The sequence below is a fragment of the Haliotis rubra genome, unplaced genomic scaffold, assembly GCF_003918875.1.
Source record: "Haliotis rubra isolate DU_JTF1 unplaced genomic scaffold, ASM391887v1 Scf369, whole genome shotgun sequence".
In the NCBI taxonomy this organism is placed as follows: Eukaryota; Metazoa; Mollusca; class Gastropoda; order Lepetellida; family Haliotidae; genus Haliotis; species Haliotis rubra.
This window is the reverse complement of record NW_025767045.1, coordinates 479,372-491,052: the sequence shown is the minus strand read 5'-3', so window position 1 is coordinate 491,052 and position 11,681 is coordinate 479,372. Positions and strand designations below refer to the sequence as shown.

Sequence of the window (11,681 nt, the reverse complement as noted above, 5' to 3'; positions counted from 1 at the left end):
CCATCAAGGTATTGATGTAAATTCCAATAATGAAACTGGAACAGCTCTCTACTACTCATGTACGTCCTGGAGGTGTTTGGAGGTGTTGCTGAAACATAAGGTCAATGTCAACATGCAGCTTGGTGATGGGGACACAGCTTTGCATTTGTTAGCAAGAGAAAGCAAAAGTCAAGGCAAAATTGGTCTGTTGCTTCGAAATGGGGCAGACCCAAATATCTCAAACAGGAAAGGTGAAACTCCACTCCTCATTGCCTGCTCAGAGAGCCATGTCCCGCAGAAATCTAAAAAGAGGCGAAAAGAAAAGGTATTTATTTTTGAAGGACTTGAAAAAATACATCAGGATCAAAGGGTGAAAATGAAACGGACAGTCGACGTTTCAAAGCATCATAATGACACTGTTAAAGTACTCCTGGAGAATAAGGCCAATGGAGATGTACGAGGCAGTGATGGATTTGCTTCTCTTCACATTGCTGTACAAAATTCAAACTATGAACTTGTTTGTATTCTGATAAACGGGGGCTGTGACGCTAATGTTACAGATGGTAATGGGAACACACCATTGAACCTTTTACTGAAACTTGTGGCAGAATGTCAGCATGGGACAGCTTCGTATTACATACCACATCATAGAAGAGATATCCAGGTTTGGAAGTTTGTGGAGGTACTGTTAGATAAGAATGCTGATCCTGATATTCAGAACAATGATGGGGATGCTCCACTTCACCATGCAGCTTCCATGAATTGTCAGCGGTCACTGGAGCTGCTTTTAAACGCTGGTGCCGATGTTGATGTAGAGGATGCACATAACAGAACACCTCTTCATAGATGTGCACAATCTGGTCATGCAAGGATCGCCAGGATTCTGATGGTACACGGCAGTGACGTTAATGCCATGGATGACAATGGTGACACACCTCTCCATGTGGCAGTGAGAAGAAAACAATACAACCTGGTGAAGCTGCTTGTACAGATGGGTGCTGATCTGTCCAAGGAAAACACTGATGGCTTCACTGCCCATGGCGTGTGTGTGGAGCTTGAACAATCATGCAATAGACCCTGGTGGGTATATAAAGGACAGAAACTGTTAAATCTTCTACATCCTGTCCAAGAGATGGAGAGTCTCTAAAGAAGGGCTTTCAGTTGCAAAAATACCTTCTTATTACATGTATGGCATTTCGAAGTTGCATGAACATGAAAACATGACACCTTTTGGAGATAACACCTTCCTTTATTTGCTGTCATAGAGCTACTTCTTGCTCTAGGTGATGGCCGAGCAAGAAGGAACTCTGAAACATTCTTGGTGATTGAGCAAGAAGTAGCTCTGAAACATTATACCTGATGATTGAGCAAGAGGTAGCTCTGAAACGTTGTACCTGATAAAGGAGCAAGAAGTAGCTCTGAAACGTTGTACCTGATGAAGGAGCAAGAAGTAGCTCTGAAACGTTGTACCTGATGAAGGAGCAAGAAGTAGCTCTGAAACATTGTACCTGATAAAGGAGCAAGAAGTAGCTCTGAAACATTGTACCTGATGCAAAGGAGCAAGCAAGAAGTAGCTCTGAAACATTGTACCTGATGAAGGAGCAAGAAGTAGCTCTGAAACATTGTACCTGATGAAGGAGCAAGAAGTAGCTCTGAAACGTTGTACCTGATGAAGGAGCAAGAAGTAGCTCTGAAACATTGTACCTGATGAAGGAGCAAGAAGTAACTCTGAAGGAGCGTAGCTCTGAAACATTGTACCTGATGAAGGAGCAAGAAGTAGCTCTGAAATGTTGTACCTGATAAAGGAGCAAGAAGTAGCTCTGAAACATTGTACCTGATAAAGGAGCAAGAAGTAGTAGCTCTGAAACATTGTACCTGATAAAGGACCTGATAAAGGAGCAAGAAGTAGCTCTGAAACATTGTACCTGATAAAGGAGCAAGAAGTAGCTCTGAAACATTGTACCTGATGAAGGAGCAAGAAGTAGCTCTGAAACGTTGTACCTGATGAAGGAGCAAGAAGTAGCTCTGAAACATTGTACCTGATGAAGGAGCAAGAAGTAGCTCTGAAACGTTGTACCTGATGAAGGAGCAAGAAGTAGCTCTGAAACATTGTACCTGATGAAGGAGCAAGAAGTAGCTCTGAAACATTGTACCTGATGAAGGAGCAAGAAGTAGCTCTGAAATGTTGTACCTGATAAAGGAGCAAGAAGTAGCTCTGAAACATTGTACCTGATAAAGGAGCAAGAAGTAGCTCTGAAACGTTGTACCTGATGAAGGAGCAAGAAGTAGCTCTGAAACATTGTACCTGATAAAGGAGCAAGAAGTAGCTCTGAAACATTGTACCTGATAAAGGAGCAAGAAGTAGCTCTGAAACATTGTACCTGATAAAGGAGCAAGAAGTAGCTCTGAAACATTGTACCTGATGAAGGAGCAAGAAGTAGCTCTGAAACATTGTACCTGATGAAGGAGCAAGAAGTAGCTCTGAAACATTGTACCTGATAAAGGAGCAAGAAGTAGCTCTGAAACATTGTACCTGATAAAGGAGCAAGAAGTAGCTCTGAAACATTGTACCTGATAAAGGAGCAAGAAGTAGCTCTGAAACGTTGTACCTGATGAAGGAGCAAGAAGTAGCTCTGAAACATTGTACCTGATAAAGGAGCAAGAAGTAGCTCTGAAACGTTGTGACGAAGAATAAAAGAATTTGTTATCTATAAAAGGTGACATGTAATACTGTTATCACTTGCTTGATAACGGTGTAATAACATACACTTTGCTCCTGCTGTAACAGAGTAGTTCATCCATATAATGTTATCCTTCTGTAATATTTCACTTATATCATGACTTGGTGGTTTTGATGTTGTAGGCCAAAAAGGTGTAGCATATCTGGCTGACCTGCAAAATGTAATCGGGGAAACTCTGGGTTCTGGCACGTCAAAGGGATGCAACTCTGTACTGCATATTATGTGACTTTAGTGTACTGTGAACCCTATTATATCAGAGTCCTTCCACATATAGATTTTGAAACGTGTCAGTGACCTAATTTCAATCCTCGTTCAGGGCTAAGTAACGTGCTATTCTACTGACGTGTCTGCCCTCCTATGTTAAGACTCATGTTACAAAGAAAAGAAATGCTAAACAGTTTGAAGACGGTCTACGTCTGGGTTAAACATTTTCGCTGTATTATGTTATATTTCTAAATTATGTGGCTTTAGTGTCTGGGAAACCCTTTTATATCAGAATACTTGCATATATTGATTTTTAAATATTATTGTGACACTGATGATAATAAAATCTTTGAATGGCATCAGACGTGATACACATAAGGGGGGGGAGGGGATTTATGTTTGTCAACTTCTGTAATATGTGGATGACAATGTTTGGAGTATATACCTCCCCTTGATGAAGGAGTAGAAATATATCCCAAAACATAAGTGTACATGAGTTTAGTTTTATGCCGTTTTTCTTTCAATGGTCCTGCAATATTTCTTGTGTCACGTGCCATGATATTGCTGGAATATTGCTGAAAGTGGAGTAAAACTAAACTCACTCACTCACTCATATATGTTCCTAGTAAATGTGTCCATTATTCATCAGCTAATGGGTTTGGGGAGTGTTAGCAGGGTAATCTGAAGTTATGTTTGTGGTTTTGCGACTACTCATAATGATTTGGAAACATTGTAATATCTGTAGTGTATTTTCATTGGTGTGAAGCTATGGCATTCTAAGAATATATTTGTTTGATGTGTACAGCAGTTAAATGTTCATATATTTTCACAGTTCTGAGGCTGTTCATTGTGATTTCTAAGAATATATTTGTTTGATGTGTACAGCAGTTAAATGTTCATACATTTTCATAGTTTTGAGGCTGTTCATTTAACAGTTCTGAGGCTATGTTCATATGGTTTCTAAGAATATACTTGTTGTGTACAACAGTTAAATGTTCATATATTTTGACAGTTTTGAGGCTGTTTATTATGATTTCTACAACAGTTAAATATTCATATATTTTCACAGTTCTGAGGCTGTGTTCATTATGATTTCTAAGAATATATTTGTTTTTGTTAAATATCCATATATTTTCTGAGGCTGTGTTCAAATGATTTCTAAGAATATATTGTTACAGCAGTTAAAGTTCTCATAGGCTGATGCTATGTTCATTATGATTTCTAAGAATATATTACAACAGTTAAATGTTCATTTATTTTGACAGTTTGAGGCTGTTTATTATGATTTCTACAGCAGTTAAATGGCATTTTCATAGTTTTGACGCTATGTTCATTATGATTACTAAGAATATGATTGTACAGTTCGTATATTTTCATAGTTTTGAGCTATGTTCATTATGATTTCTATAAATATTATGTTTGATGTGTACAGCAGTTAAATGTTCATACATTTTCATATACAGTTAACAATTTGAGGCTGTGTTCATATGGTTTCTAAGAATATATTTGTGTAGGCAGTTAAATGTTCATATTTTTCAGAGTTCTGAGGCTGTGTTCATTATGATTTCTAAGAATATATTTGTTTGTTGTGTACAGCAGTTAAATGTTCATATATTTTCACAGTTCTGAGGCTATGTTCATTATGATTTCTAAGAATATATTTGTTTGATGTGTACAGCAGTTAAATATTCATATATTTTCACAGTTCTGAGGCTATGTTCATTATGATTTCTAAGAATATATTTGTTTGTTGTGTACAGCAGTATGTTCATATATTTTCATAGTTTTGAGGCTATGTTCATTATGATTTCTAAGAATATATTTTTTGTGTACAGCAGTTAATGTTCATATATGTTCATACTTTTGATGCTGTTCATGATGATTTCTGAGCCTGTATTGGTCTGTAGTGCACAGCAGTTAAATATATTTTTATGGTTTGAGATAGCCCTATGTTCATTAGGAATGTAGGAACATGAATGTAAATAGAAAACATTGTTTTTTTAATTTCATTTCCTCACTATCAAAATCATAATTAGCAATGTTTTACCAGCTAAAGGATTAATAAGCTCAATACATGTAATTTAAGGTTTATTTCATGTCAGAGTCCCAACTGATGGTATGGCTGGGATTTATGATGACGTGTTCTGATAAGGCTGAATTCATGTCAGAGTTCTTCATGAAATCAGCCTTATCTGAACATGTCATCAGAAATGCCAGCCATACCATCAATTGGGAGGACACTGACATTTTAGCCCTCAACATCAGCGATTGGTAGAAAAGAAACTTGATGGAGCCTATCTGGATCCACTGCATGAAACCTGAAATTAACAGAGATAGGGTGTTTTCCTGCCAAAGGCTTGGTGCATAGAGAAACAAGCCTCCAGTTCACTGTACATGTTTTCCCATGTAGCTCCTAATCAGTGCGCTGCTTTGATGTGTGTCTTTTAATCACTGTTTTCATAAGTGACTTCCAATCAATGTATATCCAATCAAGGTATATCCTTTTCCTTGTATAAACACTCTACAAATTCTATAATACCTCAATACCAATCTATTGCATAAACATACCACTTAATCTCCTTGATCTCTCTACATATCAATCTTTAATTCCAGCTCACTGGCCTCTTGTACATACTATATATTTTGCTTGTAAATCATTCATCTGATGAGGGGGCTAGAAGTAGCCCAGAAACGTCGTGTTGTAAATACTAACAAAGTTGTAAGTCCATACCATACGTTGTTATGTAAGCTATAAGCAGCTGGGCCTAGATTTTCGAACCTCGCTTAGCACTAAGATAGTCGTAAGTGCCATACATTAACATTAACTTACGACTATCTTAGCGCTAAGAGAGCTTCGAAAATCTAGGCCCAGGTCTGTAATATATTTAATGAACGCTTTTGATATTAAAGTTTATCGCCCTTGAAAAGACTGTCATCCAGAGGTTTTGCTTTGCTTGGATAAATAGTTATTCTTTTTCTTGTGGCAGATACAATGGATTTTGAGCTTTCAAATGGAAAGTTATGCTTTGGTGAAGTTTTCAATGCATCTATGCTTACGTCTCATCCGGGGGAATATTTACATCTCAATTCCTCATACAAAGGACACACTGTTAAGAAATGAACGATTATTGCTTATAACAAAAGCCAGCAAGCGGAGTTCTATACCAAGTGGATGTTGTACCATGAACTAACTAATGTAGATATGTCGATTTTTCTGAAGCTCAGTGAGCTTGATTTAATAGTTACAATAATTCTTGATTACTTATTTTGGGGTTTGGAGTCTAAACCTCTTTTATGGTTTAGTGCAGTGAATGAGTGTCGATGTCAGTGTTATATTTTGAAAATATCCGAGTCCATAATATCATACATCTAATCCAATCCTGACTACAGAATTAATATGCATAACAATAGACTTTTGCTTTATACTCGGGTGTCGTCTTCTCCGAGTGGCATTTTAGATGTTGGGATGTACAATGATGAGTAAACTTTATACTCGGGTGTCGTCTCGGGTGTCATGTTAGATGTTGGGATGTACAATGATGAGTAAACTTTATACTCGGGTGTCATGTTAGATGTTGGGATGTACAATGATGAGTAAACTTTATACTCGGGTGTCATCTTCTCCGAGTGTCATTTTAGATGTTGGGATGTACAATGATGAGTAAACTTTATACTCGGGTGTCATCTTCTCGGGTGTCGTCTTCAGTGGCATTTTAGATGTTGGGATGTACAATGATGAGTAAACTTTAGTCATCTTCTCCGAGTGGCATTTTAGATGTTGGGATGTACAATGATGAGTAAACTTTATACTCGGGTGTCATCTTCTCCGAGTGGCATTTTAGATGTTGGGATGTACAATGATGAGTAAACTTTATACTCGGGTGTCATCTTCTCCGAGTGGCATTTTAGATGTTGGGATGTACAATGATGAGTAAACTTTATGGATAACTGTTTGACAACAGTACAAGATTCTGTATCCAAACACCACACTCACGAAATATAAGAAGTTGTAATCCATCAAGTTTGTTCAATATTCAATAAAGTATATTCTTGCTTGAATCTTCTAAAATTGCCTTAAATCTTTTGTATCTGGTTTTGTAGGGAAAAAAATGTTCATTTCAGAGTCTCGATACACCAGAGTGGGAAGTTGAAACTGGGTTTATTCCACGGATGTTCATGTGTACTTATACCAGTAGATTATGTCAGCAGTGTCCAGTTGCTGCTTCTTAAAGCAATTCTGAATCAATGTTGCTGAATTTTTAATGGATTCTTTATTAAATTCTTGGAAACTTGTTTTGTGTTTCTGTACTGTTGGTTGGTTTGCTGTTTAATGCTGCAATATTCCGGCTATATGGCTGCTGTCTGTAAATAATTGAGTCTGGACCACACAATCCAGTGATCAACAACATGAGCATCGATCTACATAACTAGGATACAATGACATGTGTCAACCAAGTCAGCGAGCCTGACCACCCTATCTGTTAGTCTCCTCTTACGACAAGCATTGGTTCCTGAAGACCAATTCTAACCCGGGTTGCAAAGACAGACTCGTGTAGGACTGACTGACTGAGTTTGGTTTTACGCCGCTTTTAGCAATATTCCAGCAACATCACGGCGGGGGACACCAGAAATGGGCTTCACACATTGTACCCATGTGGGGATTCGAACCCGGGGCTTCAGCATGACGAGCCAACGCTTTAACCACTAGGCTACCCCACCACCCACTCGTGTAGGAACAAAACCAACAGTCCATGAAATAAAAGTAGGTACTTTATTACATACAAGTTGGATAAGAGTGTACAAGTGTGATTTCATGTTGGGACACTCATCTTTCCATTGATGTCAAACTTATTTTTTTTTAGAAGCATGAACTTTGTTCTTCATAATTTCTTGTCACTGATGCATGATACACTGACACTTGAAACATTGTAACAATAGGTACATATACCGGTATATATATATATCACTTTGGTACTAAAAGTAAACATGATAAATGAACAAGATATTTTAAATATACATATGTATAGAATGACAGTGATGAGATTAAATGAACAAGAAATAAGATCATATGTGAATGAAGAATGTAAAGAACAGAGCACTATGAACCTTATATACACTTGAGTTTATTTACAATTTCTGTCTCGAAGTGACGATATGAGCGTTATTACATAGTGAGGACAATGAGTAGTCAAACTTCTATACAAGTTATGGTAGTGAGGCCATATATAAAATGAAACCTTCAAAGTATTGATAAAAAAACAAAAGTGAAATATTTTTCCTAATTTTCCTGCCATAAAAATGACTTTTTCATTGATTTAAAAATTAAAAAAATAATAATTTGACCAAAAATTAAAACCTCTTTCATAATCAAGTCTCTGACAGATTTCATGATATTCGAGTGCCGTCAATTACTAAAATTGTTTTGACTCACATCCAAGCAGTGCAATCTGCTCTCATGAACACATCTGAAATAAGCAGCTTCCATCTAATATAACAAACTTAAATTTGCGATAAGAATCCAACTATATATGCAGGGCACATTGCTGTATATCAGTCTCTATCGCTAGTCATCCTTTGCTCTGTAGAATTCAGCTTCCTCCAACATAGAATATGACTTCTTTGGCATTCTAGAAGTTGAGAAGATGAAGAATGAGGACTATTTTTTAAGGATATACAACTTCTCTATTGTCTTTAGTCGAAACGTCGCCTATACACAATAAAGAAGTTGTATATCCATTAAAATCGTCCTCATTCTTCAACATAAAATGGTTTCTTTGTGAATGGTGAAGATACTGGTACCAAGAAGACATGCGAACATTATTAGACAACAGCCCACTTGTGTACCACGGTCAACAAGTCATAAGCAGTTAAGTGATGTCGAGAATGTTAGCTTAATTTAGAATGTTAAACAATTTTTGGACATTGGTAAACCCATGAAAGTGCACTGTGTGGACACTGATGATCATAGTCATGAAAATACAGGATTTGCAGAAGAATATCCTACCCCAAATAAGGGAGGCAACTCAGGATGACTACAAACAGTAATTAATATCAGCAGTTTACCCCTCAGAGACTGCCAATGGATATAAACTAAGACATGAAAATGACATATAGCTTGCTGGAAACTGGTATGTATTGAAACCTGCGAACGAAAATATTTTTTTGAAATAAATAAGTTTAAAATCCTGATAGAAAAGAAATGATTTATACATACACCCGCATGAATGTGGTACAGTTGATCCAACAAGGTAGGCTAAGACCTGAGCATGCAGAGAAAACAATGCTGAAGCTGTCAAACCATTTTTTAAAAATATACTGTAAAAACAGAAGTTATAATCAAGATTGTTAAAGAATATTTTTGGCTAATGACTCACTTGTGAGGACAAAATTCATGTGTAGAATAAAATTACCTCACAGGTGCAATGCTCCTATTAAAACTTCACTCCTCATAACTTTCAAATGCTTGATTATTGTCACTAAGTATTTACCTATCACCATGTTTGATTACAAGAGGTATTTCTCGACAGTATTTGTGCGTCAGCACAGTCATTAGCCAGAGGCCTGATACACTACTGATAATATAAGTGTTCCTGTGTGAATTCCTGGATGGCCAATAGCTCCACAGATGATAAATCCTGTGTTACAACGGTCTTCGTCATCAATAATCTCCAGGGTATACGTTCCGAAATGTCTCCGCTAGTACCCTTGATGCATCTAAGGCTCTGCCTGATAATTGTATTACGTCCCTTTGCTGGCTCCGCCTTCTCACAGTAGCCAATCATATAAGTTACAACTGATCTTGCTAACAAAGATGGTGGCTGTAGCTGCAAATGTTTGGTCGCTGTGTGTCTCAGATTTAGGGAAAAAATCATGCAGACAAATTGACAGGTCTGAAACCTTAAAAAGATATAAGCAAGAAATCTTTCTACCTCATTCAGGGGTTTAATCGTTACGATAGAAGCCTTGTGATTGGTACGCTCAACTTACCTTGACTTGACTGGATAAAAAGTCAGCAAAGGGAGGTAATACAATTATAGATGAATCCAGGGTACTAGTGGAGATTTATTGGAACGTTTACAAAGGAGATTATCGAGGATGCTCTGTCTTGCGATGTTCATGTAACTTATCACTCTTTTGGGCCTTTTCCACAATACCCAGGCTTGATACTCCTCTCTAAGTGAGTTGGAATTATTAGTCACATGTAAACACAAAGCATTGTTAATTTGAATTGTGTACCTTAATTATAATAGCACATAAATCCTTAACTCTACAGGTATTGCTTTCTCATCATCAGTACATCTAGCCTCTACTTCCACCTGGTTCCATAGCCTTGGCGCCAGTGGCTCAGCTAGCATCCACTTCCATGGCCTCGTTGGCCCAGTCATTGCTGCCAATTTTAACAGAATAATGCTTCAGCAAGGATATGTTCAACCATATTTACTTCCTGCAGTCTGACTAGCATTTTGAAGAACCTGCTTTGACTGGGGACTCTACTTTCGGTTTTTCTTCTGTTTCCTCTTTCTCCTCCATCTTTATGTCATCAGCCGGAGTCTGGCTCTTCTCTTGTTGTGTTTTCCATACTAGGCATTTCTTGATTTCACGACCAATCTCTCGGGACATGGGTGGTGGCACGGCATTACCAACCTGAAACAGGAGAGTGGAGCGAGGTTATATTGTGTGATGTTGAATGGGGTTTAATGTTACGTTCAAGATTATTTCACTGATATGATGTAGGACTGTGGGTGAACAACCAAACTCCTTTTGGGGTGGGGTGTTTAGCCTAGTGGTTAAAGACCCAGGACCCATTCAATCTCCAAGTGGGTACAATGTGTGAAGCCATTTCTGGTCTCCCCTGCTGTGATATTGCTAAAAGGTGAAAAACTCACTCACCAACCTCCAACTCTCCAGGCAGATGCCCTATCTACTACATATGGAAGCAACATGAGTGAGTATGAGTGAGTGAGTGAGTGAGTGAGTGAGTGAGTGATATGAGTCTGGCCTTCTGTTGGTTTGATATTGTCTGGCCTTCTGTTGGTTTTAACAAGTTTAGCCATATGAACTTTTACTCTGCATTAAGCTATATTTCCGTTCATATGACTGCAGCCTGTAAATAATTAAGCCTGGACATCATGACCTCTGAGCTACACAACTGAGATACAATGACATGTGGGTCAGCCTTGTCAACGAGCCTGACCACCCGATCCAATTAGTTGCCTTTTACAACAAACGTGTTGCTGAAGACCAATTCCAACCCGGATCTTCACGGGTGATATGAAACACCAGCAGCAGGATACTCCCTTTATACACATTACGCTGACTCAGGTATTAGGTGAATTAACAAGTTTTATCTTTTAACCTCTTTAGGCCAGACCAATTTTATTTCTTGTTTTACGGATTTTTGTCCTCAGAAAACCTAAAGGCAGGAGGAAAAAAAACATAAAATTAAAATGACCAGTCAGAGTAATATTCCTTCTAAATACTAAAAGTATTTTACTTTTGGCAATTTATTAAGTGTATATGTGGCAAAAAACAACCTAAAAGATGTTTTCTTGTAAGTCTTTGGCCAATTAAAACATTAGGATTATATTTTTTGAGCAGGGAAAATTAACATTCATTTTCTTATTCTTGAAAAAATACCACCGGCGGATCCGTAGGACAAGAAACAAAATTGGTCTGGCCTTAGGTATGAAAGTGGCTATTTTACTGGGTAAAAGGATGAACTGAGGTCAGGGGCAGATAACAGCAGTATTAATGGGT

The 11,681-nt window shown here is 37.7% G+C and overlaps 2 protein-coding genes across 3 annotated transcripts in view; one reads left to right on the top strand and one right to left on the bottom strand.

The window, feature by feature from the left end:
- The first annotated feature begins 111 nt into the window (after nt 1-111).
- LOC124285787 (ankyrin-1-like) lies at nt 112-1,431 on the top strand. The gene has a single exon (XM_046722053.1). The coding sequence runs from the start codon at nt 113-115 to the stop codon at nt 1,124-1,126; it is 1,014 nt and encodes a 337-aa protein (XP_046578009.1). The 5' UTR covers nt 112; the 3' UTR covers nt 1,127-1,431.
- A 6,245-nt stretch (nt 1,432-7,676) lies between these two features.
- The window catches only part of LOC124285774 (DNA (cytosine-5)-methyltransferase 1-like), a 48,640-nt gene continuing 44,635 nt past the window's right edge, over nt 7,677-11,681 (bottom strand). For both annotated transcript variants that reach the window (XM_046722044.1, XM_046722045.1), the window contains exon 36: nt 7,677-10,568. In XM_046722044.1, the coding sequence (XP_046578000.1) occupies nt 10,380-10,568 (189 nt within the window). In that variant the 3' untranslated portion in view covers nt 7,677-10,379. The remainder of the gene's footprint in view (nt 10,569-11,681) is intronic.